At 33.5% G+C, this 24,592-nt stretch overlaps 2 protein-coding genes, 1 non-coding gene and 1 pseudogene across 8 annotated transcripts; 3 read left to right on the top strand and 1 right to left on the bottom strand.

The window, feature by feature from the left end:
• The first annotated feature begins 224 nt into the window (after window positions 1-224).
• Window positions 225-5,570, top strand: LOC118046304 (uncharacterized; annotated as a pseudogene).
• A 6,659-nt stretch (window positions 5,571-12,229) lies between these two features.
• Window positions 12,230-18,842, top strand: LOC118046259 (protection of telomeres protein 1b). 6 transcript variants are annotated; one of them, XM_035055084.2, is made up of 12 exons: window positions 12,232-12,471; window positions 12,572-12,640; window positions 12,756-12,892; window positions 13,640-13,718; window positions 13,788-13,826; window positions 14,474-14,538; window positions 14,664-14,752; window positions 15,200-15,484; window positions 15,606-15,682; window positions 15,804-15,862; window positions 16,713-16,862; window positions 18,433-18,842. In XM_035055084.2, exons 1-12 carry the CDS (start codon window positions 12,348-12,350, stop codon window positions 18,646-18,648), a joined length of 1,389 nt encoding a protein of 462 aa, XP_034910975.1. In that variant the 5' UTR covers window positions 12,232-12,347; the 3' UTR covers window positions 18,649-18,842. The 6 variants fall into 6 exon arrangements, with proteins under 6 accessions (XP_073269006.1, XP_034910975.1, XP_034910976.1 ...); XM_073412905.1 differs by having other exon boundaries at window positions 12,230-12,471; window positions 13,640-13,826; window positions 16,713-16,939; window positions 18,433-18,550; XM_035055085.2 differs by lacking the exon at window positions 13,788-13,826.
• Window positions 12,552-12,664, top strand: LOC118046315 (small nucleolar RNA snoR113). Its single transcript, XR_004687147.1, has one exon. It is a non-coding gene; the product is annotated as a small nucleolar RNA snoR113 (small nucleolar RNA).
• Window positions 18,843-19,074: 232 nt separating the features above from the next.
• On the bottom strand, window positions 19,075-24,164 carry LOC118046258 (ERAD-associated E3 ubiquitin-protein ligase component HRD3A). Its single transcript, XM_035055080.2, has 6 exons — window positions 23,554-24,164; window positions 22,968-23,459; window positions 21,998-22,213; window positions 20,690-21,013; window positions 20,336-20,578; window positions 19,075-19,607 (listed from the first exon to the last, which is right to left on the bottom strand). Exons 1-6 carry the CDS (start codon window positions 24,112-24,114, stop codon window positions 19,395-19,397), a joined length of 2,049 nt encoding a protein of 682 aa, XP_034910971.1. The 5' UTR covers window positions 24,115-24,164; the 3' UTR covers window positions 19,075-19,394.
• Window positions 24,165-24,592: the final 428 nt, after the last annotated feature.

The raw sequence follows: 24,592 nt of genomic DNA, 5'->3' as shown, positions 1-24,592 counted from the left end.
ATAAATTGCAGAGTTCCTCCCCATATTACCAGTGTTCTTCACCTAATTTCTTTTCTTTCAATTTAACTCTTAAATAAATAAAAAATTCACTTCTATTTGACTTAATGGTATAAAAAAAGTTTAAAAACAAAATTAAAATTTAAAGTGAAATATACTACAACAATAATAATAAAAAAAAAAGTCACAAAAAAGAGTCACACGCCTTGTAGGTTATCCCTATTACACAAGTATCAGCCGCGTGTGTACCGCAGGTCATCTTCATTCTTCAGTGCTTGCTTGCTACCATTTTGCCTATCCGAAAACTCTGCGAAACACCATTCTCCTTTTTCTATCTTCCACCAATGTCATCAGCGTCTAAATTCGTAAACTTCGGCACTTCGCTCTTCCTTCGTACAACTAATAATGCCATCCCCACAAAACCATTTCCTTGAAACCCCTCCCTTCCCTCCAATTCCACCTCTACTGTTCTTCCTCCGCTGCAGCCACAGCCACATCCACCACAGATGATGATATCATGGAAACCCTGAACTCCCTTCAACAAGAAAATAAACAAAAACAACATCCATGGCCTGAGTGGGTAACTTTTGTTGATAAATTGAAGACCAGGGGTTACTTCATGGAAACTTCAGAGGATGAAAATATTATTGCTTACACTGATATGAATCAGTTAAGGGATGGTTGTCTTAGCTTTGCTCGTGACAGATATGATGTTCTCAAGTAAGCTACCTTTTTTCTCCAGTTGGATTTGAAATTTGATTAGTGGTATGAAATGAAGGGAAGATTAAAGGATTGAGAATCTAGGTTCTCAGATATTTGAGAATCAAGAAATGCTTATTGGGTCTTGAATTTTTTTTTACTTATGCAGATCATTGTCTATACCTGATATTCAAACAGTTGTGGAGAGTGGATGTCCTAATATTCTTCGAAAAGTTGTAAATTCAGCTAAAAGAATGAGAGCTTACGTGCAAAAGGATGAAGAGGATGTATGTTTCTTTTGCTTGTCATTTTCATACTGTGTTCCTGAATTGTTTGTTATTGAAAAAAAATGCGTTCTTTAGAAATTTTCAAGTGTCAGAAGACCGTGTTTTGTATGCTGTTAAAAACTCTTGCTTGCTTGCAGGCTTGCAGTGCTTGTATTCATCGGGGTTGTTGTGATAGAGCTTTTGTGATACTAAAAAGTAAGGAAGCAGAGGGTCGTACCATAGACATAGTGCGGGTCTTAATGTTCCATGCACTGGATCCCCTTGTTATTTCAGAAGGAGAGAAATCTCCTGGCAGTGAGCTTATTGAAGCGTCTGCAAGGAAGCTGCTTTCTGAGTTGGTTGAATTGAGTGAGACACCCCATGATCCTGCACTACCAAAGCATACTCCCAAAACCCCCGATAAGAAGGAGCGAGTTGTGAATTTCACAGGTGGCAAACTGCGTGAAAATGTTGAAATGAAGAAAGGAGATTGGATATGTACCAAGTAAGTTACAATAGGAAAATATTTAAATTTAGCTCTTCAAGTTTTTTCCCATATAACTTGATAACTATGCATATTCTTGAATAATGTAATCAGAGGAGAATCTTTCCTTCATGCAAAAGTGGTCAAAGTTCGGATGACCAATCCAACTTGATGCTCCTTAATAGCTTATGTAGATGCATGACCTCATTAGGAATTGGATTTTTTTGGTGTGCACATTAGAATTCCATTATCTTTTCTTTTTCTTTTTCTTTTTTAATTTTCGTGGGATTTTTCATTAATACCATCAAAGAATTATGGAGACTGTTTTGGAATTCAGGTAAAGGTTCCTTTGTTCTCAGATCTTTTTTTTAACCCCAACCTTGACCAATTAGTTTGGTTTATAACAGTTTTTGGATGATATACTCATGCTGCATCCATTTTGGATAGCACTGCAGTTAAAACATGTAGATTATAGGGGTGGTGCATTCGTGCTCAAATGCGTGTGTGCTAGAGCTTTCTCCATTTGCACAAGGAAATACTTGCATGTGGATGGCAATATGTTTCTGAAGCCAGAACTTATTATATAAGTGTTGAAATGCAAAGAACATCACCAAAACATTAGTAACATGAATCAGAAGTTATGGCAAACTATTCCGTGTTTTCTTTTCTTGGTAAGGTGATTGGTGCTGGGAGAATAGATGTTGCACTTTATCAATGCCACGTTTTCTCTTGCTTGTAATTGAGTGTTTATATGCATCTATAGACACCAGACATGGTGTGACAATCCACTTTAAAAAAAATGCATTTTTTTATTGACATCCTTAATATGTTTTTGCAGATGCAACTTTATGAACTTCACTAAAAATAAAAGATGCCGAAAATGTGGTGAACAAACTGCAAAGAAGGATGGTGATGACTCTATTGAAGTTAAGAAAGGAGATTGGATATGCTCCGAGTAAGCTACCTGTAATCTTATTTTCTTTACCATGTGATAGATTGTTGCACTTCATCAATGCCACATTTTCTCTTGCTTTTAATTGAGTGTTTATATGCATCTACATACACCAGACATAGTGTGACAATCCACTTTTAAAAAATTGCATATTTTTATTTACATCCTTGATATGTTTTTGCAGATGCAACTTTATGAACTTCGCTAAAAATAAAAGGTGCCGAAAATGCAGTGAAAAAAAGTGCAAAGAAGGATGGTGATGACTCTATTGAAGTTAAGAAAGGAGATTGGATATGCTCCGAGTAAGCTACCTGTAATCTTATTTTCTTTACCATGTGATAGATTGTTGCACTTTCATCAATGCCACATTTTCTCTTGCTTTTAATTGAGTGTTTATATGCATCTACATACACCAGACATGGTGTGACAATCCACTTTAAAAAATTGCATATTTTTATTGACATCCTTGATATGTTTTTGCAGATGCAACTTTATGAACTTCGCTAAAAATACAAGATGCCGAAAATGTGGTGAACAAAGTGCAAAGAAGGATGGTGATGACTCTATTGAAGTTAAGAAAGGAGATTGGATATGCTCCGAGTAAGCTACCTTTAATCTCATTTTCTTTACCTTGTGATAGATATTTTTCAGTTTTTTTTTTTTTGCATTCTTGATAGTATCAGAGGAAATGAACTAATGTCTGAACCATGATTGATTTTACTATCATAGCCATTAAACGATTTGTGTTGTTCTTTGTTAGTCCAGTTTCATTATGCCTTTGGAGTTCCTTTACCATATTTAGGAACCCATTTATTCATCTAGAAGTTTTTTTGGTATGATTTTTGTCTCCATTAAAGCCATTTTCGGTTTAAATAATTTCAAGGGCATTTGGTTTTCTTGTAAATCTTCATGCGACTTTAATGATCTTTTGATTTTTTATGACTTTTCTGTTCTTTTTTTAATTATTTTGAGTAAAAAAATTGATTTGTTAATTCAGGAAGCTATAATGTTGTTCAATATGGATGAGTGTAAATCTCACAGTATCATGAGATCTAGGGGCCTCCTCTTAGTTCAACAATCTCAATGGCTATCCCATGTTTGAGTTGTAAAGATATAAGACTAAGAAGAGGCATGGTGTGGACCAAATGAAGCAATTTGTAAACCTACTTGTCAGGTTATAGAAACTAGAGGAGGGTATTTGTAATTATATTACACTGCAGGGAGGTCAATGGTAAACCAAATTTAAGGGGAAAAATTGCTAGGAGGCCAATGAAGTTAACCCTCTAGTTATTACATGTTTAGCATTTCTTACCTGTTGGTTGCATTTATGCGAATCACCCTCTTCGTTATATCCAATCCCCCAAGGAATTCCAATTGATGCTTTTATTTTGAATTGTAGCGTAATAATATATAAACTCCATTTTATGTAGTGGAGTCAATGTTACTATTGTCACAGATGATGGTCTAACATACTCTTCTCTACAGTGTCGTAAACCTATTGCGTCTCTTATCACATCCCTTGTCTAATTCAATCCATTAACTGGTATGTTCCACTTTGTTGCAGGTGTGAATTCTTGAATTTTTCTAGAAATATAAAATGCCTAAAGTGCAAAGCAGATGGCCCAGAGAGGGTTGCCGTAGATAATGTGGAAATGAAGAGGGGGGATTGGAATTGTACCAAGTAAGTTAGCCTTGTTCGTTGTCCTACTGATAAGTGCGATGCACATATATACAATTGACATTGTGATTCTAGCATATGAGGAGAAATTATTGTGTTCTTCACCCTAATGAGATTTTTTTAATACTTTTGAAAGCATGAAAAGCCTGGTACTTTTAAAGAGGTGGTTGTGAATGTTGTGGCAGGGCAGTTCTTTCTACCTTTTATCTTAAACACAAGATGTGTCTGTCTTTTATATTTGGTAGCATATTACTGCCCCAATGAAATTGTTTTTGTCTCCCGGTTGCGAGGCTTCTTGATTTATGACATACCAGCATAATTTCATAGATAGTTTTGTCATTAGTAATGCCAACTAAGTTTTTTTTTGTTTTTTTTTTAGTGGATGGTTAAAGAAAATTTATCTTATGAAAGAATGCACAAATACATTTAAAAAAAATTTAATAAATGGTATATTCTCCCTACAAACCACTACCATTTAAATCCCTTGTCTACAGTAACTGTTACGTAAATAAAAAAGATGCATGGAAAAATAAAAGAAAAACCTTTGAAAGATGTGTTCCAGCTTTAATATCATGAAAGTTATCAACTTTTCCTGGGATTTTAATTCGTTACTTTTTTTTTCCATTTTATTGTTTGTACTTCTGAAAATTCTTCTGTTCATGTCACTCGGTTTCTGTTTGCAGGTGTGGGTTCATGAATTTTGCTAGCAATAAGACATGCTTGCGTTGTCTAGATCCACGTCCTGAAAGAGACACTGGAGAGTGGAACTGCCCATCGTGAGTCTTGCTCTTTCATGATTGAGTTTGTTTTCCAGGATAAGATCTAACTCTCTGGTTTCTGTTTATGCAGATGTGACTTCTTAAATTTCACTAAGAATAAAGTCTGCCTAAAGTGCAATTGTGACCGCCCCAAAAGAATGGGTGGAGAGTGGCACTGCCCATCGTGAGTCTTCCCCGCTCTCATCATCGGGTGTCTTTCTGGAAAAGATCTTTTGAACTATTTTGCTTTCTGTTTCTGCAGGTGTGACTTCATGAATTTCAGTAGGAATGCAGTCTGCCTAAAGTGCGATTGTAAGCGCCCCAGAGAAGCGATAACCGAGTATGAAGAACAGATTTGGAAGAGCCCTTATTAAGTTATTAGTAGATAAGAGTCATTGCATGGTACAATAATTACTCAATCCCTGACATTCAGGGTGTCATGTTTTTTGCAAAATTCAATGTCTTTTGGAAGAGGAAGCAGCAGCAAGAGGAAGGATTTGGCAGTTGCCGCTGCTTTAGATTGTTTAACTTGGGAGGTTTTTATCATGTTAGCGTATTTAATGCATTTCATTTTGGTACCTTGGGTCCTTTTTCTTTTTCTCCCCTTCATAGAACATTCTGATATAACTTCACCTTTTGAGGATCATCTTCAAGTGTAGCTCAGTGTGTCGAAGTTGGAGTTTACTTGGAAGGAATTTAATGAGATGGTGGAAAAAGGATGACATGATGTTGAGTTTGATTCTGATTGTTTGGAACTTGATAAAGCAGATTAACCATGTCGGTCCTGTGGGATGGGGTATATTGGCTGCAGCGTGGCATCTTGCAACTCAGGCAGAGGAAACGCCCATAAAATCATCTAGGAATGGAATTTAATCTCGATTGATGTTCAAGTTGACTCAAGAATATATATCATTTGCTAAATTGTGAGATGTTATCATTGTTATTTCAAAATCTAAATCCTAATTTCTTTTCTAAAGTAGTTCAGAATCTTTACAATGCAACTTGAAATCCATACAATGAAATGTAGCAGTTTTGAGTTATTTTATTTTAGTGAAACTAATTGATGCCTTTATACAGTAATTAGCTGGTAGTAATAATAATAATAAGAAGAGGAAGAGGAAGAGGAAGAAGATGAAGAAAATATTGCAGCAATGAAAGGACTCTTGGCTTTTCATGGACTCTTTTCCTTCATTCATTTTTAGTGTTAAGCTCAAAATAATGTGAAGAAGAAGAGGAAGAGGAAGAGGAGGAGGAAGAAGAAGAAGAAGTGAATATTGCAGCACTTTCACGGGGAAAGGTCTCTTGGCTTTTCATGGACTCTTTTCCTTCATTCATTTTTACTGAATATGGGTGTATTCAGTGATAAAAAGAAGAAGAAGAAGAAGCTATTTTCCTTCATTTATTTTATTTTATTTTCTTATAATGGGACTTCACCGCTTGTTCAATCATCAACCACATTTGTCCTAGTGGGTATTAAAGGAGAATTTTCTCTCCTCTCAAACAATTTATAGTTTTACGTACGTCTTTTGTCTTCTATCCTTAATTTGAAATGACATATTTAACTCATATTTTTTTTTACTTATATTTAAAATAGTTTTTCACGCAATAATTTCTTAATAATAATAATCATATGAAAAGATTCATTTGACGCAAATATTATTAAGATAAGTTGAAACTCTTAAATTTAAATCCAATCATCTTGAAATTAAAAAAATTATAGACTAGGAATTGTTTTCACGTCACCATCTTCAACCTTATATTTTTATCCAAAGTTTTTTATAATGCTTTTATGTTAAAGATTAAACTATATATATTATAAACCATTTCACAGGTGATCCAATAATAAAAAATTAGGACTAAAAAATTTGATTTCTTTGTGATCTCAAGTTCAAGCTTTATGGTTGCTAATGTGATAGTCATTGAAGTTTTACATAATCATTAACTTTAGGATCCGCGAAATTAGTCAAAGTATAAACAAATTAGCCTGAACAACCACATTAATAATAATAATAATAATAATAAACTATATATATTATAGTTCAGTTTTGCACTTAAAATTAATATGCTTTTATACATTGATTAATTTTTTTAATAACAATAAAAAATACTTTAATTACTTTTAGTTTAATACGTGTAAACAAATATATTAATTCAATAAAAAATATATATTGCATGCAACAAAGCAATTAATATGGATATTAGCTTGAGATTGTTGTTCAAATTAATTGTTTGGTGTAATACAATATTTGCATAATAACAAAATCACTACACACCTGTGGAGTTTTTGTTTTTTTTTTTTTAATGGGAGTTGCGAATTTAAAGTATTATTGCAATTATTGTCAATATCGCAACCTTAACTCATTAATAGCCACGACTGTGATTCTTCATTGCATATGTGAAAAAGATTGTGTTTTTTTAGCCACACCTTTTTAATTAATATTGTTTGTAACTCTTAAATTTTTATTTTTAAAAGAAAACTCATGTTTTGTTATATTAAATAAAATAAATTATACATAAATTCAATCTTTAGATCTAGTGATTAAGATAATAATATATCCTTACAAGGATGAAAATACAAATTCGATCTTCAAAAAAATGTATTTATTGAGAAAAGCAACCACAAACCCCGTATAAAATTAATTTTATCCTTGGAGAATACCCAAATTAAAAAAAAAAAAATACAATTTAACGTTTTTATGTTGTATTGTGAACAATCATGCTTCTTGCATCAAAATGCAACTTACTTTTTCATTAGAATTACAAGTATAAACTGCTTCAACAATTCTCAAATATTACAACTCTACTCCACTAATAATCACCACTTTCACCCTTACTGCGCAATTACAAAGATTTCATCTTCAAATCTCATCTTTTAAATTAATTAATTATAAATTATTTCCTTTTCATTTTTTTATTATAAACATTTGCTTTTTATTATATTAATACTTAATGAATATTTTCATCATTTTTCATGGTAAGTTTGATTTGATTTAATATTATAAAGCCCTAGTTATATAATTATTTTGAGGCTTATAAAAGTTTTTTCAATTAGTATATTACTAGCTTACATGTGTTTTGCTATGGGCTGGATAATTTTTTTCGGCAGAAAAAAAAAATAGGCCTTTTCAATGTATTTTTTTTACAAAAAAACATTCATAATCATAAATAAAAAAAACCTATGTGTATATTTAATTCAATAAATCAAGAACTATTATGCCAATAAATGTAAAAAATAGTTTTAAAGAGTTATTCAACTCGTCTAGCTATGGGCAAAAAAAATTCTTTTCTAACACAAAAAAATAAAAAGTGTAAATGTTATTAATATATTTTTTGATATCGAGTAAAATTTATAATTATAAATAAAAAAATCCGATGCTTATATATAATAAAATAAAATGAAGATAATACACATTAATAAAGATATGTAAGATCTTAAGTTAATTTCGAATCTAGTAAAAACATTAGATAATGTTGTAATTGCTTTAGTGAAACACCATTCTCTTTAGTTTTTTTTTACAATAATTGTTAAAAAAAGTATAAGGAAAAAAAAAGAAAAAATTACAAAATAATAAAAATAAAAATAAAAATAAAAATAAAATGATATAAATAGACAAAGTGTAAAGTGATAAATATTTTAAGTATAAATAATAATAAAAAAAATTCTCTAAAAAAATGTAAGGAAAAAAAAACTATTTTTCTTTACAAAAAAATGAAGATAAAAAAAAAGTGATGCACCCGTTACAATAAAAAAATAAATAGGCAAAATATAAAGTAATAAATACAGTGTGTGTGTGTGTCTATATATATAAGCAATTGTTTTTCCGAAAAAAAAACCCAAAACATTATAGATTTATCACTATTTGTGTACTTGCAATAAAAAGATTGAAAAGAATTACAATTATATCATTTGTTCTAAAAAAACACAACTGTTTAGTTTATGTACATTAATAATATAGAAAATAAATAGATGGATCTGATAACAATGAACAATTGATTGGAAAACAATTGAAATTCTATTATAAAAAAAAAATTAAATTAATAATTTTAAACATTTTTAATGATTTTTTATTTTGAAAACAACTTAAACCAAAATGTCAGAACAATGAATATAAGTTGACTAGACACTTGACCCGCGCGATGCCGCGGGTCATTTTTTTTGCATAAAAAATATTAAAACAAATAAAAATTTAAAAATTTTAGGTTTTTCTGCAAAGTTATATCCAAGAAACTTGGGTTTGGCTGCAACGTTTGACCTAAAAGTAATATTTATAATACTAATAATAAAATAAACTTGCATGACCCAAGTTTAAGTGAGTCTGGCTGCAACACTGGACCCAAGAATACTGGATATGAGTCTAAATATAAGGTCGTGTCATAAAAGTGTGATAATTAAATAGATTGATTAAAAAAAAACAAAGAAAAAAAATCATTAGAAAGGAAAAAACTAATGAAGAAAAAGAAAAAAAAATGAATTAATTGGGTTGACCCTTTAAACCAGGTTATCCCATAAAACCTGAGATTCACATCATGAAAGTTTGATAACTAAATAGAAAAACAAATGACGGGTTTACCTAAAATTAACTGGGTTAACCTATCAAACCAAGTTAACCCGTTAAGCCCAGGACACGTGTCATGAAAGTATGAAAGTCTGATAATTAAATAGAAAGAAAATTAACTTTAACAAACTAAACTAAATGAAAAAAATAATTTGTCAAATCAGGCTAACCCATCAAACCCGAGATCCGTATCATGAAAATCTGATAACTAAATAAATAAATAAAATTAACATTAACAAACTAAATCAAACAAAAAAAATTCATTAAAAAAAAAATTAAAAAGGAAAAAAAATAGTTATATAATATAATATAATACAATACAATACAATATAATAATATTTATATTTATAATTATAATATAATTATTAATAAGTAAATATATTAGTAAAAGGCGTGACATGCCCGCGCGATGCCGCGGGCTCGTGGCATGCTTGTGCATTATTGTGGATTTGTGAAAAAAATCATATAAAAAAAATGTTACCATCCACAATATTTTAAAGGAAAAAACTACAAAGCTATATTCTTAACCAGCTCAATATTAAAAAAAAAATCGACAAAAAAAATTATAAAAAAAACACAAAAAATGAAAAAAAAGAAGATGACAATTTTGGAAGAAAAAAAAGCAAAAAACAAATAATAAAAAAATGAAAAAAAAAACATGTGGGGAAAGTTAAAGCTAAATTTTCAACCAGCTAAATATTAAAATCATTTAAGAAAACACTGTAGCAATCTATAGTGTTTTGTGAGGAAATATACAACTATAATTCTCAACCAGCTCAATATTAAAAAAAAAAATCAATAAAGATAATTTTGACAAATATAAAAAAAAAACGAAAGGAAAAAAAAAAATCCATGGAAACACTATAACAATCTAAAGTGTTTCATGAGAAAATCTACAGTTTTAATTTTTAACCAGCTCAATATCAAAAAAAATAAAAACGACAAAGACCATTTAAAAAAAAACATAACAAAAAAAAAGCATATGGGAAAACACTGTAGCAATCAATGATGTTTTGAGGGAAAAAAAGCTAAATTGTTAGCCTGTTCAGTATGAAAAAAATAAATTTGACAAAAACATATTTGGAAAAAAAACATTGACAAAAAAAATATGTGGGGAAACACCATAGCAAGACAAAAATCATGTGGGAAAACACTATAGTAATCTACAAGTGTTTTAAATAACTACAAAGCTAAATTTTCAATCAGCTTAATATAAAAAAAATAAAATCGACAAAGATAATTCTGAAAAAAAAAATTATTTAATAAAAAACCATGTAGAGAAACACTGCAGCAATCTAGTGTTTTAAAGAAAAAAAATTAAAAAACTAAATTATCAATCAGCTCAATAGTAAAAAAATAAAATCAACAAAAATAATTATGAAAAAAAAAATATAAAGAAGAAAGACAATTTTGGGAAAAATTTAAAAAAACAAAAAAAAACGTGGGGAAAACTAAAGCTAAAGCTAAATTCTCAACCAACTCAATATTGAAAAAATAAATTCGACAAAGATAATTTTAAAAAAAAAAACATGTGGGGGAACACTGCAGACAAACAAAAACCATGTAAGGAAAACACTGTAGCAATCCATAGTGTTTTTTTTTTTTTTTTTTGAAAAAAGCTACAAAGCTAAGTTCTCAACCAGCTCAATATAAAAAAAAAACTGAACAAAGACTATTTTTTTTTAAAAAATTCAATTTGGGTAAAAAAATGAAAAAAAAAACATGTAAAAAAAAAGAAACAAAAGCAAGAAAAAAAAACACGCAGGGAAAGCTACAGTGTTTTAAAGAAAAAACCAAAAAAACTAAAATTTCAACCAGCTCAATAGCAAAAAAAAATAAAATCAACAAAAATAATTCTAAAAAAACAAAACAAAAAAAGAAAAATATGTAAAAAATGAAAATTTTTGAAAAAAAGAAAAATAAATAAAAAAATAAAAAAAAACATGTGGGGAAAGCTAAAGCTATATTATCAGCCAACTCAATATTGAAAAAATAAATTCGATAAAGATAATTTTTTTAAAAAAATATGTGGGAAACACTGCAGCAAAACAAAAAACAATGCAGGGGAAACACTGTAGCAATCCATATTGTTTTTTTTTTTAAAAAAAAAAACCTACAAAGCTAAATTCTCAACCAACTTAATATATAAAAAAAATAAAATCTACAAAGATCATTTTGAAAAAGAAAAGAATAAATAAATCATAAAAATGAAAAAAAAAACAATGTATGAAAATATTATAGCAATCCACAATGTTTTAAAGAAAAAAGCTACATAGTTAAATTTTCAACCAGCTCAATATTTAAAAAAATTAGTAAAGATAATTTTGAAAAAAAATTAAAAAAAAAAAAAGAAGTCAATTTTGGGTAAAAAAAAAAACATGTAAAAAAAATGAAGAAGAAACAAAAGTGGGAAAAAACAAAAGCTCCAGAAAAAAAAAAACGAATGAAAAAAAAAGAGAAAAAAAAGGCTACAGAAAAAAAAAAAAAGAAAAAAAAACAGAAAAAAAAAATGCTATAGAAGAGAAAAAAAAAATATAATAATATAATTATAATAATAATTATTATTATATATAATAATAATAATAATTATATTAAGTATAATTAAAAGGCGTGGAGAAGCTTTTCCCACGCCTTTTAGAGTTCTTTAATAAGTTAGTGTTATACGAGAAAACAAAACACCCTTCGTTAGAATAATAATAAAAAATAATTTTATAAATAATTTATAAAATAAATTTTAATCATTTTATAACAAACGAATGACATGTATCCTCCTCTATCTCCAATTTTTTTTTTTTTTTTTTTTTTGTTCAAACGGACTCTTAAAGAGGATAAAAATGTAAAACACCCTTCAAATTGAATCCTCATAAAAAAATTGCGTCTCCCTCCATCCACAAAACCCTAAAAATATAGAGGGAGCACATAACAAGCACGATAGGGAGTGTTAGAGAGAGGAAGAAATGGGAGAGAGAGACGACTACAAGTTTCTGAAAATAAAAGACGCCATTTCTGCAATCAACCAGAAAGTCAATCTAATCGGCGTCGTTATCGAGCTCGGTTTCCCCAAAACCACCAGAGGAACCGGTACGGCTACCTTTTTTTTTTCTTTACAAAATCTCCTAATTCAGTTTTTCTTCATTCAATAAAAAAAAACTGATTTTGAGTGGCGATGATGATAACAAAGGCCGGACTTACGGCCGCTACCAGAAAATTAATTTTTTCATGGTTGGCGGGAGATTGATGAACTTCTCAAGTTAAGGTGTCTGTTCCGAGCCACTTTTTTTTTCTTACAATTTCACAAATTCTTGTTCATATTATGGACTTTTTATTTCCAGCACACATGTTTACAAATTGGTCACTGCTTGCAGATTATTTTTGTTCAGTGAAAATAGTTGATGAATCATACCCGAAGCCTGGAATTCCGGTCAACTTTTTCATGGCACATATGGAAAATCTGCCTACTGTTGGGTCACCTGGAGATATAATTCAACTTTCTCGTGTCGTGGTAGACATATATGATCTTATGTAGTATAAAAATACTCCAATGTTATTTTTTTTTATTTGCACTAGGATTACGGATATGCCTAAGTCTTTCCGCAGCCGATCTACGACCACGGAAAGCTTAGAGGAAAAACCTTTACCATCTCGTTTCCCACCCTAATGCTTTCTTCTCTTCTTCGCCTGTTTCCAGTAGTTGTTTTTCTTTGTTGCGTGCACTAGAACATTTGTGAAATTCGATGGAATAGGGAATGTGGGAAGGAGAGTGTGACTTTTATTTGCTTCTTTGTAGATCTCTTGTTTCTTGGTGAATTGTGATATTCAGTAGTTCAACAATTGCATTAAGATGGTTATAATTCGGGTTATTCTTGGGATTTAGTTTGTGCCAAGGTTGACATTGTTGATTAAATTGTCAACTCTAATAGCTAAGTGAACCTGCAGATCTGGCATGGAATTTCTTGTGAAGTGTTACATTATAGATTTGGTTTGGTCAAGAATATTTAGTTGAATTTGTTTTTAGGGAATTGAAGCTGCTTTTGTTTTATTTTTTGATAGATGCTCCATGTTGGAATAGGGTGAACGCCTATCATTTGGCTTTGGTTTCTGATAATTTAAATGAAAATTTTCTCTTGTTCTAAATATTTGTTGTCTTTTAGGTTAAAACTGGTGTTATTCATACTAGTAGGACCTCTTATGAACTTAATGGTGTTTAACTTCTAGCATGCTGAAATCTATGGCATTTTTTTTTTGGCAGATGAAAACTCACAACGATGGTGTCTATGCTCTTTTCAATAAAAAATTTTCTTCTTTTGCGTTATATGAAGGAAAAAATGGTGAAGACTTCCTACCTTATCAATGTTCATTATTTCGTCCAAGAGACCATGACTCAAAGTTTATAGCAGGCATGAGAAAATGGTTGGTTGACTTTCATGTTGATGAAGGTACACTCGAGAGTACACTTAACTGATGAGGAAAAAAATCATTTTTGGAATATCCATATTCGCATCAATAAATTGCAGTTAACTGGTATCTTGTGTTTTGTTGAGAACCAAAATTAAGCCTGCTGATTCTGATTAAGATTAAATGTTTGTAATCATGAGATTATTGGAAAAGATGTGGTTTTGGATTTTGAGGATTTCTAAACAAGTAAAAGTGCATGTTCTATGATTCATGAAAGAAATGAGGTCAAGGAGTAAATCATTGAGGGTTGATGTTCATGTGCATGCCAGCCCTCTAATTCCAATGAGTAAGGTGATGTATAAGGTCACAATCATTCACCAAAATTTTGTGGACTGGGCATGAGTCTAACCTTAATTTGATATGACAAACTCTTGGGTCACTGTTTTATTTGCATTCTGATGTCAGCATTGTCTTTCTACATATCCCAGCATCTTTTTAATTGGAATCATAACTGAGATGCTTGACTTGGAAGCACCGATGTCTTTAGTGTGTGTGTGTGTGTGGGGGGGGGTGTTGAATATGTTGAGTATTCATGCATATGGAAGCCATCCATCCTTCTGCCAGAATGCTTTGCTTCAAATCATGCCTGTTATCATTGTAAAAAGCTGTTTTAATGTTTTTTTTATAGGAGTAAATACTTTCTCCTTCCTGAGAGAGATGCGGGAAGGACAGCATGCTAATTTGGTTTGCAAGGTGAGCCTAGGATTTTTTGTATTGTATCCTTTTAGTACGTATGAGTAACTAGAGTGGGCCTTAATTTTTCTCCGCAATCCTTTTCATTATTCCTACTGCTGATAAATGGTTCTCACCTTGTTAAGATACTCCATGTTTGTGAGATTGCCAAGAATGAGTGGATGGCGCTTGTTTGGGATGGAACAGATTCTCCACCAATCAGCATTAATACAAAGTGAGTTGATATGAACCAACATGTTAGAGCTGTGGATATTTACTTTATTTATTAGTTATTTCAGAGCACAGCTATTGCCATTGGATTCTTTATTCCATCTGGGTTTTGTTAAATTATGATTATAATAAAAAAAACATGGGTTTGTTCACTGTTTGTTCTCCAACTCTATTTACATTTTTTCTTTCTCTTTCATGCCCTTTGATCATTTTGGGCTTGATTTTGAGTCTGAACTTTGGATTTTGGGGGTTTTTGGACTTTGGGTTTTGGACTTTGAGATTTTTTTATTTTTCACTTGGGCTTTTCTGTTTGTGTTCTGTTATTTTAATATACTCATATGGTTCTTATCCAGATATGATTATTTTTTCATGTTCATTTTGTATATTTGTCATTATTCCCTGATAGTCATTATAAGAATTACTGATGTAGTTATTCTGAATTGAATCACAGTCCAGAGCACAAAATGGATGAACAACTTCCTTTACAGTTGGAACCCTCGCCTCCATTGTCTAGAGATTTATTATGTACGTTTCCTACTGTTGGAACAATATTACGGGTAATCATCGACAAAGTCAATCAGAAGCATGTTCTCCACCTGCTCAATACTGGTGAATGGGTAAAGTTCATCAGCATACTCTGTGAAGTGCATGCAGGACTGTGGTGTGGTGTGTTGACACCTTTCACAAAGCTTAGATATTTGTCAAATGAGGACCATTTCGTCTTAGCATGCCAGAGGTATTTATATGTTTGTGTATATAATACATATTTCAAATATAAGTGCAATTGAACATTGCATGTTTTTAATGGAGAATTCAAAATTGATATTGCTTCTCCTTTATATATCCATGTAAGTAAGGTCATACAATGAGCGTGTGTCGCTGAAATTAGGACGCATCCCATATTGGTGCTTTCCATGGTGTTCACAAATTACAGGTTTGACATTGTTGACTTCTTATATGATTCCTGCGTTTGCTTCATTTCCTCATTTTCTCTATGCTTAGAAGCGCTATGATGGTGATGATTTATTCACACATGTCCTTCCCCCCCTATTCAGAGGTTGACTATGACCACATGCCATTTGTTACGTTAATGGATGTTCTCACCTATTCAGAGGTAGGATATTTGTCTGCATGCTAACCAGTTCATTTTCATGTTTTCAGATGTCTATTAGTGTTAACTTTCACAAACAATAGTATCCCTCCCCACTGTTTGTTGGACTGTTCTTCCTCAGCCAGGGGATTGTTTTGTGGTCACTCTCCTGTAAGAGAATTAGTGCCTTAATAAAATAGAAAATAATCACCAATAGCAACAGTAATTGCATTTTTAAACTGTTCATAGCAGGGGCCATGACCATGGCCATGGTCCTGTGCAATGTTGAAACTTCCAGCCGTTATAGTCTCACGTGAAAAAAAGAGGAAGGTATGTTACTGAGGTTCTCCCCCTCCATCCTTCTGGCCTAAAACGGGATGTTTTGGGGAGTTTTAATTGAAGTCTCGTCTGTACTACATGAACTATGGTGCCCTGGCCTTGTTTTGTTCTGTTGTTCTTTTTCCTTTCAGGATAATATTTACTAGAATTAAAATTAGCCTGCAAAAGTTGGCACTTCAGATTTCTGTGTTGAAATATTAATCCTACAAACCAAAGTGATTCTAGAAATTTTTGGAGATGCCCCTGGCTCTTGGTTTTTAAGGCAGTGGCAAGAGTGTTATCTGTTTGTATTTTTCATGTTTAGGCTGTCAGCTGTTGCAATTTTGTCAAGCATTAGGCTGGCATCTCAACACATTAGAAAACACTTCTAGCACAAGATAGTTCTTTTGGGCGATGACAGTGAGCCAACCATACATTCATGTAAATGATAAATTCCATTTTGATGGAAAATAGAAGCTGGCTTAGGGAACACAAAAAAGGGAATATGTGGGATACAGACAGCTTGACACCACTTGCCTGACTTTAAACCTTGCAGGCAACTGCTAGATTCAAGTGCATAATTAGAGTAGTGGCTGCATTTCCATGGCGTGCTGAGGACTTCTCTCATCATGGGACGTACAGAATTAGACTAACCATAGAGGATCCAACTGCCAGAATTCATGCTTTCATCTATGCTGAAGATGGGGTACAGACATTCTCTTACTACTACTCAACCTGCTATTATCTTGATAATATTGGCATATTATTCATGTAATCATGCATGTGAGTATAATACCTTGACATATCATTTATATTTCTCAGTTGATATATGATGCACCACCCATTTTAGCTGTCTGTTAATCTAAACAATACAAGTTTTAATTTATCTTTTAAATTAAATGAATATAAAATTAAGCACTCATTGAAAATAATTAATCTAAAACTTTAACATAAAACTTTTAATGTTCTGCAATTTAGAAAAAAAGATCAAAATTCTGGTTGTTTTGCATAATGGACAAAAAGTATGAGATTGGGTCTATTGTAGTGAATTTTTCTTTTTGTGCACATTGATCAGGATAAATTACCGGGTCAGATTGTCCGGGGACATGTTGGTTAGCCCCCTTTATTTGATAGGATAAAGCACCTTTTATATATAAGATCTGTGGGTAGAAAGAATATGTGCATTCCAACTAGTAACTTTTGGACTAATGCATTTTGGTCCCACTATTGTGTATTCTCTCTCCAGTTTCTCTCTTGTTTTACATGTCTTCTCAGTCTCGATTAAGTTAAACCTCTACCGTGACACAAGCAGCAGGCTTTGATTTCAGAATGGCCTGCAAGGTCATCTTCAGGCCATTTTGTCATGGAGGCAAAAATGCTCTCACAATCTAGATCCTGATCATGTTGGTATTTCTTTGCCAACAAAGGTACCTACTGTAACACAAGTAGCAGGCTTTGATTTCAGAATGGTCTGCAAACTAACTTTCAGGCCATTTTGTGATGTATAGAAAAATGCTTTCAGAATCTAGATCCTGATTATGTTGGTATTTCTTTGTGAACAGTGTTATGCAAAATTCCCATTTTTCTTTTAAGGTTTAGAGGTGAATCTTCGTAAGGGAAGTCCTTTAGCCTCATTTATTTTTGGTCCATTTATGTACCATTGAGGAAGACTGCAAGAATGACCGACTGAAGTTTCAAGGGTGAGAAGAGAGTGGAGTAGCTGACTTGAAATAGAAAAAACCCGAGTGGAAGTGATAGAGTGATTCAACGTCATAACAACTTATAAAGTGTTTAACTTCTAACAAAACTGGAGGAATGATCCATGTAGCTGACTCTAATTGGTTTAGGATGGGGGCATGGGTAAGGTTTTTTCTTTTTGTTCTTTTTTCTGCATGTGATTGTGCGTAAGTTAAGTTGAGCTGGAGTCGAGAACTGAGTTTCTTTCCTTGTAAAGGCTATAGGTCTACCTTAATTTGTTTTGGTAGAAACTACAGCTTATTGCTAAATGCAAATATTTCTTGATTGAAACATGTGAAAGTAATGTGTTTGTTAAAAAATGGGTAAACGAAGATTCCTTTAAGAGCCTCAACGATATATGTTCTTGTATCATCTGTTCCTCTTTTCATCCCACCGAGCATGCATATGACTATTTTCTAATGAATTGTTTAAAATTCTTTAATGTGCTGGTCAAAACTGGTTTAATGTTCTATAATCTACAGTGGTTTTTGCTCCTCATGTGACCAAGCTTTATATTTTGCCATCTTCATCTTTGGCAGGAGAAATTTTTTGATGGTAACCCGTCGATTGATGTGTTGACAAGGAAGCGAGACAAATTGCTTGGAGTGGCTGCAAATAATGATGTCAAGGGAACCAATCCTGCGTCCAGAAATCCACCATGGGTGCAGTGTTGCTTGAAATCTTATTACCTAGACAAAAATGACATTTGGGGAAGTAGGCAATATAGAATTTTCGGTACCAAGCTTGCGGATTGAGGAGCTTAACAGAGGGCATTTTTTAATGTATTGTGTACTTATAATTTTAACACTGTATTGAGCAATCTGTATTTGTAAATAGTTTGGTAGCCTTACCATCACATACTCTGCTAAGGGTTTGTAGGAGCTCCTCCGAGCCAGTGAAGTTTTATGTATAATATAATATTTCCTTGTAATAGAGTGGTGTTATTATATTCATGGTTTTGCAAGGGAGGTTCAAAATCACTATAGGGAAAGCTTGCTGATGAAATAACAAAGAGAAAGGGGAAACTGGTCAGCTTGTTATTCATTTTGCGGCCAGGAGAAAAAGGACACTAAGATCAGTTTTGGCTATTCGTTGCACAACATTACCCCGAAATCCTTGCTCATCACAAGCAGATTTCTTGTATGAAACAATGTATCTGTTGTGTAAACGAATGCTGCACGTAGCACAACAAACATACCTGCCTGCCTATTAAATATGGCGTCAGATAATCCTGTGTTGAATACAACGTTGCCTGAAACAAAACATGTCTTTCCACATGCGAGACAAAGCATGTCTTATTTCTGCCTCTTCCGTCTCTGTATGGTACAATGTTGCCTGAAACAAGGCATCTTTGATAGAGATCTAAACCCCTGTACATAACATTGCAATGTGAATTTTGGCCTCTCCCCAGATGACAACACAACTGCAATATGAACTTTAGCTTTCCACAGATGAGCACTAACAAAACCTTGCATTTCTGAAGATCATGGTGAGCTGCCTACTAATTGAGTGCGGCAGGTGCATGATGGATATGTTGGCCTTGTATGCCATCCTCAACAGCAGCATTCCTTCGTTGCCGTTCACGAAAATAGAGAACCGTAAGCAGACAGGCAAAAAGAGTAAGTATTGCTGCATTTCCTTCTTCCAGGATAATATTCTCCACCCATGCTTTGATTTTTGGATAGACTCCAGGCAATGAATCAATTACATGTACCTAATACAGAGACAAAGAATCCTTGGATCAGTTAGTCAAAGTATTATAACAAAATTCCAAAACTCAACCCTGACAACCAAACTAATTATGATCGACTACAAGGATCATCTTCTGCCCATGCCCTATTGTTCAGCTAAACATATGAAGAGAACAAACTGATTGCATTGGTTGGGAGAGCTTCACATGAGATAAAGGCAGTTTCTAGCAAGAAGGATCACCAAAAATAGGCAAAAGTTCACCAAATTTCATTGGAATCTGAGAAACTAAGAGGAAGAAAAAAAAGAACATGCATCCTTGTGATGATATGATTCTTGCATCAACATTCTTATTTTCTGCCACAGAAAACCACAAGAGACCCAAGGGGTGGGGAGTTTCTGATCAGCAACAAAAACATGCTATTTCAAGCAGTAAACTACATGATTTTAACGATTGAATAAAAATGCATATCAGGTCCTCATTATTCATTTCTTAACTTTTGTGAAGATGCATGCCCCCAACAAGTTTTAGCAAGTTAGGACTAGATTTTCCAGTGGTTATAATGCTCAGAACATCGAAACAATCACTGGCTGAAACATTTAATAGGGCAATAGTGGAGGAACATGACCAGCTCATGTATACAAAGGAATTCTGATCAAGTGATAGAAGCAGATGTCTAATTTGCACCATCATCTAATTTTCACTTCTATGCTTGAAGAAGACAAGCATGAAAAGCAGATAAATAAACTGACCATGAAACTGTCTGCATGGTTCTTTCTTATCCACAAGCTTGCAAGGGCTAGGGTGACAGGTAACTTTGCTGCAGGATCGATCTCAAGAGCTTGGTCATAGTAACGCTTGGCAAGATGAAGGTCAAGTGGAAGTCCTTGACCATGTTCATGCATGTAACCAAGATTGAACATAGCTTGCGCATTAGATTGCGATTTGGCATGCATGTAAGCCTCCGCCGCTCGTTCATAATCCCTCTCAGTACCCTAAGAAAGGAGGAAAGAGTTGAGGAAAGTTTTAGGATGAAAAAACTATTCAGAAAATGAACCAAAAATTCAACAAAAAAACTTTAAAATTGTGAAAGACGGGACACGTACCCTACCATAGTAATATGCATCACCAATAAGCAAAGCAGCATGTTCATTGCCCTGTTCTGAAGCTTGCCACCACAAAGAATGGGCACGCTGGTGTCTTTCTGACTCTGTACAAAACCCAGATTCCCCCATACACATGCTACCCTCTGCATATTTGTCAAGAATCCATGCAGCATTACTTTGTGCAATTTCATAGCCCAGCTCAGCCATCCTTGAATACAACAGGAATGCTTTGCCCACATCACCTTTTAGGTATGACTCCAATGCCCATCTAGACAAGGAGTTCCACGGGCCCCGTTCTGCTACTAGTTTGTATAACGCAGTGGCCTGGAAAAAAGTAAAGCTTTCTTGTAAAATGAATGGATACAAGTGTTGGCACATTTCAAAACTGTTTGCAACATACACCAATAGATAGAAGTGCAGGGTCAAAAGGCATACATACATTTCACAAAGATATAAAATATCTGATCCCACAATCTCACTTCATCCGTAGGAAGGTGGTGGGATAGCATGCAAATTGACATCAAATTAAAAGGAGCTGAGAAACATAAAAGAATTCAATGAACAGAAACCAATGACCTACTGTTCAAATTGTATCGGGGAGCTTCCCAAGTTACACAAGTGAGATGATTTAGAGATTAAAGCTTAAAAAAACTCATCCACTCTAGAATTCAAAAGAACAGAAACCAACAACCTACTGTTCAAATTGTATTGGGGAGCTTCCCAAGTTACACAAGTGAGATTATTTAGAGATTAAAGCTTAAAACAAACTCATCCACTTTTGACAGTTCTCCAAAATACTAGATCCCATAGGTCCCAAAAAAACTACCTTGGCAATATACATTATATACTTCGATTGAACTTTTAGGTATTCAATATCTTCAGAATGTGGCTCCAACACAGATTTATGGGGGATCTGCAAGGAATATGATCAATAACCTGACCTATTAACAAATTAGCAACTAGACTCGCAATAGCTTGGGTGGAGATATTGTTTTGAACTTGGTATTATGTCACTAAATTTTCCTAATATAAGTGCTTTAATAAACCTAACAATTAATGACAAAGACAATGTCCATCAGACGCAAGGATTCTGAAAGCAGTGAGAAAATAACTGAACAGACACTAAAGCAATCTGGTTGATCCTTCACTAATTGACAGTGGAAGTCTGACACCAACACAAAAATTTATTAATAAGATAAGGAATCATGGAGGCAAAAGGAAAACGAGAAAGCACACAAAAAGTTCATACGCATTGTAATAAGGAGCTTGGGTAGGAAGAAAATTGAAAGGTAAAGAAACTGAATTTACCATAGGAAGATTCTTTTTAAGCCCCACCCCCATATGAAACATCTTTGCCAGCTGGTAAAATGCCTTTGGTTGACCTGCGTTAGCAGCTACTATAAAATACTGGCATGCCAGCCTTACATCTCTCTTTACGCCAATCCCTTTAAGATGCATTACTCCAAGGTTATAGTGCCCACCAGCATCTTCATGGTCAGCAGCCCTCTCAAAGTATTCTTTAGCCTGTAACAAAAAAAAAGAGAGAAAAAAAGAATAGGTTTGATGCATATTCTGAAACTATCCAATAAAAGAACATTTACCATGCAGGCAATTACAAAGAAGATACATTAGCGATTTGAGATGAGCATACAGTACACATACACACTGCATTGATACAAAATGTTCAGAGGCTACTCAATCATCACCCCAAAAGAGAATTTGGGAACAGGGAACAGATCATTCAGCATTTTTTCTTACAGTGACTCCTCTCAAAACTCAAACTTGCACCCTTATGGTTGCAAGGTCAAGACTTTAATCATTGCATGGAAAAAATGGCCACTTAAGGTACAAAAGCTCCCATGCATGAATATAAAAACACAGCTAAAGAAAACCACATCAGGCCCCTAACCTCAACAAATTCTTGATGTAATTGGTGCCAAAATATATCTAGTCAACTAAATCTTAACACAATTATTTAGATATCAAAGGAAGCCAAGCCAAGCCAAGCTATATTAAACACATTGAGGATTTAAATAAAAAAATTTCAATGTAAGAGGGGAAGAATAAATTCGCAACTTAATTAGCTGGATCAAACTGCAAGCTTGGCCTAACAACCAAATTCAATTGACTAAGGGAATGACCATATCAAAGAGGAAACCATGCATGACACGAGTAGACCAAATCAGGCAAGCATGCAATCCAGTCTTCTATTCACAAAATATTAACAAAGAAAGCTACATTCAGCACTATGATGAAAAGGGAAACAGAATTAACTTACTTTACTGTAATTCTTCTTTTGCACTCCATAACCCTTGACATACAAATACCCCATGCCATTATAAGCCGAATAAAGCTGCTGTTTTGCAGCAAGTGTAAGCCATTCAAGCGCTTTAGTATAGTTCCTCTCAACTCCAGCTCCCCGGGCATATATTTCACCAAGAAGTTCCATTGACCTGGGTTCCCCTTTCTCTACAGCCTTTGAAAACCATGCCAAAGCTTTGGCATGATCACGCCTCAATCCTCTCAATCCAAAGTAGTGAAAATACCCAATTTTAAACATTGCTCCCGCATTCCCTTTTTGAGCTTGATATTCCAAAATCTGGAACACATCGTCATCCTCCCCTCGTGATTTCCTCAAAGCCTCTTTATTCTCCTCGGCCCCATGATGTATCCTAACCGGTTCAATCACCGGAGAATCCTTCGAAATCAAAAAACTATTTACTGCTACTTCTGCTAATTCCGCATATAATTTAACCGCCTTTTCATGCATCTGAAAACCAAACAACAATACAAAGCATTATAAAAAAAAAACAAATAAACAGTAAATAATCCATTATCAAATCAAGCAAGTTAAATTAGCTCACCTGCTGCCGGTAATACGTGTAGGCAAGAGCTGATTTAGACTGCAAACTGCCTCCATCGGCTGCAAAGTGATGATACAAAAAAGCCTTAGCTTTATCCCTCTCTTTAATTTGCCCTAATCCATACAAAAACCCTAAAACCGATTGGGCATGGGAATTCCCCTTCACCGTCGCCAATTCCTCAATTTCCGCCACTGCTTCCTCCACAACCCTAACTTCACTGTCACTCACAGCCGAAAACATCTTCTCCACGGCGGAGTAGTACTGCTCCATCTCCGGATCGAGTTCCGATGCAGAGGTGGAGGATCTGGTGGCGTCGGGTTCGAAGATCGGGCGCCAGGAGCCAGGGTCGAGTTCGTGTTCGGGTTTGGAGTCAGAGTCGCCGAACTCGTCCCACTCGGGTGGAGACTCATTGGGGTCCACATCGGAGGAGGTAGTGGTTGGCGAGGAAGGGATGTCTTTGAGGTCTTCTTGAGAGAGGATGAGAAAGTACGGGCGGGCGAGGAGAGAGAGTGGGAGGAGAGAGAAAATTAGAAGAGAGAGTGTTAGTTTGTGTCTCTGCATTTTTATTTTATTTTCTATTTCGATTTTTGATTCACAGAGAGACACAGAGGGAGATAAGAAGGTGTTTCTCGCTATGTATAGTTTTGCTTGGCAGTTGCCACGTCAACTCTTGTTGGATAGCCAATGACTACATGCCACGTTAGCAGTATGCTCTTGCTAATATATGAATTACTTAGAGTGAGTTTGGAAAACTGTTGTGGTTGTGGTTTAAAAAAGGTTGTTTTATAAAAAGTACTTTTAGTTGAGTTTGGTTTGAAAAAATAGGTGTTTGGTTAAAACTGTAGTTGAAATTGAAGTTGAAGAAAAAGTAGTTTAATGTGTTTGGTTAAAAATAATTTTAAAATTGAGGTTATAAAATAATTTTAAAAAATATATATTAGTACTTATAATTTTTAATTTAAATATTGTAGATTTAACTATTGCTATTTTATCATGAAAATAAATCATACTTTATATAAAATATTTTTTATTATTCCAT

This window comes from Populus alba, chromosome 12 (assembly GCF_005239225.2).
Source record: "Populus alba chromosome 12, ASM523922v2, whole genome shotgun sequence".
Taxonomy (NCBI): domain Eukaryota; kingdom Viridiplantae; phylum Streptophyta; class Magnoliopsida; order Malpighiales; family Salicaceae; genus Populus; species Populus alba.
Note: the sequence above shows the minus strand (reverse complement) of the source record. Positions and strands in the feature narration are given on the sequence as shown.

Bases quoted from the DNA above. Each gene is read 5' to 3' on its own strand.
- LOC118046259 (XM_035055082.2), top strand. From the start codon at position 12,348: ATGGGAGAGAGAGACGACTACAAGTTTCTGAAAATAAAAGACGCCATT. The intron at 14,539-14,663 runs GTGAGCCTAGGA...CACCTTGTTAAG, and splicing joins ATGCTAATTTGGTTTGCAAG to ATACTCCATGTTTGTGAGAT. The intron at 15,485-15,605 runs GTATTTATATGT...CATGTAAGTAAG, and splicing joins TTCGTCTTAGCATGCCAGAG to GTCATACAATGAGCGTGTGT.
- LOC118046258 (XM_035055080.2), bottom strand. From the start codon at position 24,114: ATGCAGAGACACAAACTAACACTCTCTCTTCTAATTTTCTCTCTCCTC. The intron at 21,014-21,997 runs GTAAATTCAGTT...ACTTTTTTCCAG, and splicing joins TTAAAAAGAATCTTCCTATG to GCCACTGCGTTATACAAACT. The intron at 20,579-20,689 runs GTACGTGTCCCG...CTCCTTTCTTAG, and splicing joins ATGCATATTACTATGGTAGG to GGTACTGAGAGGGATTATGA.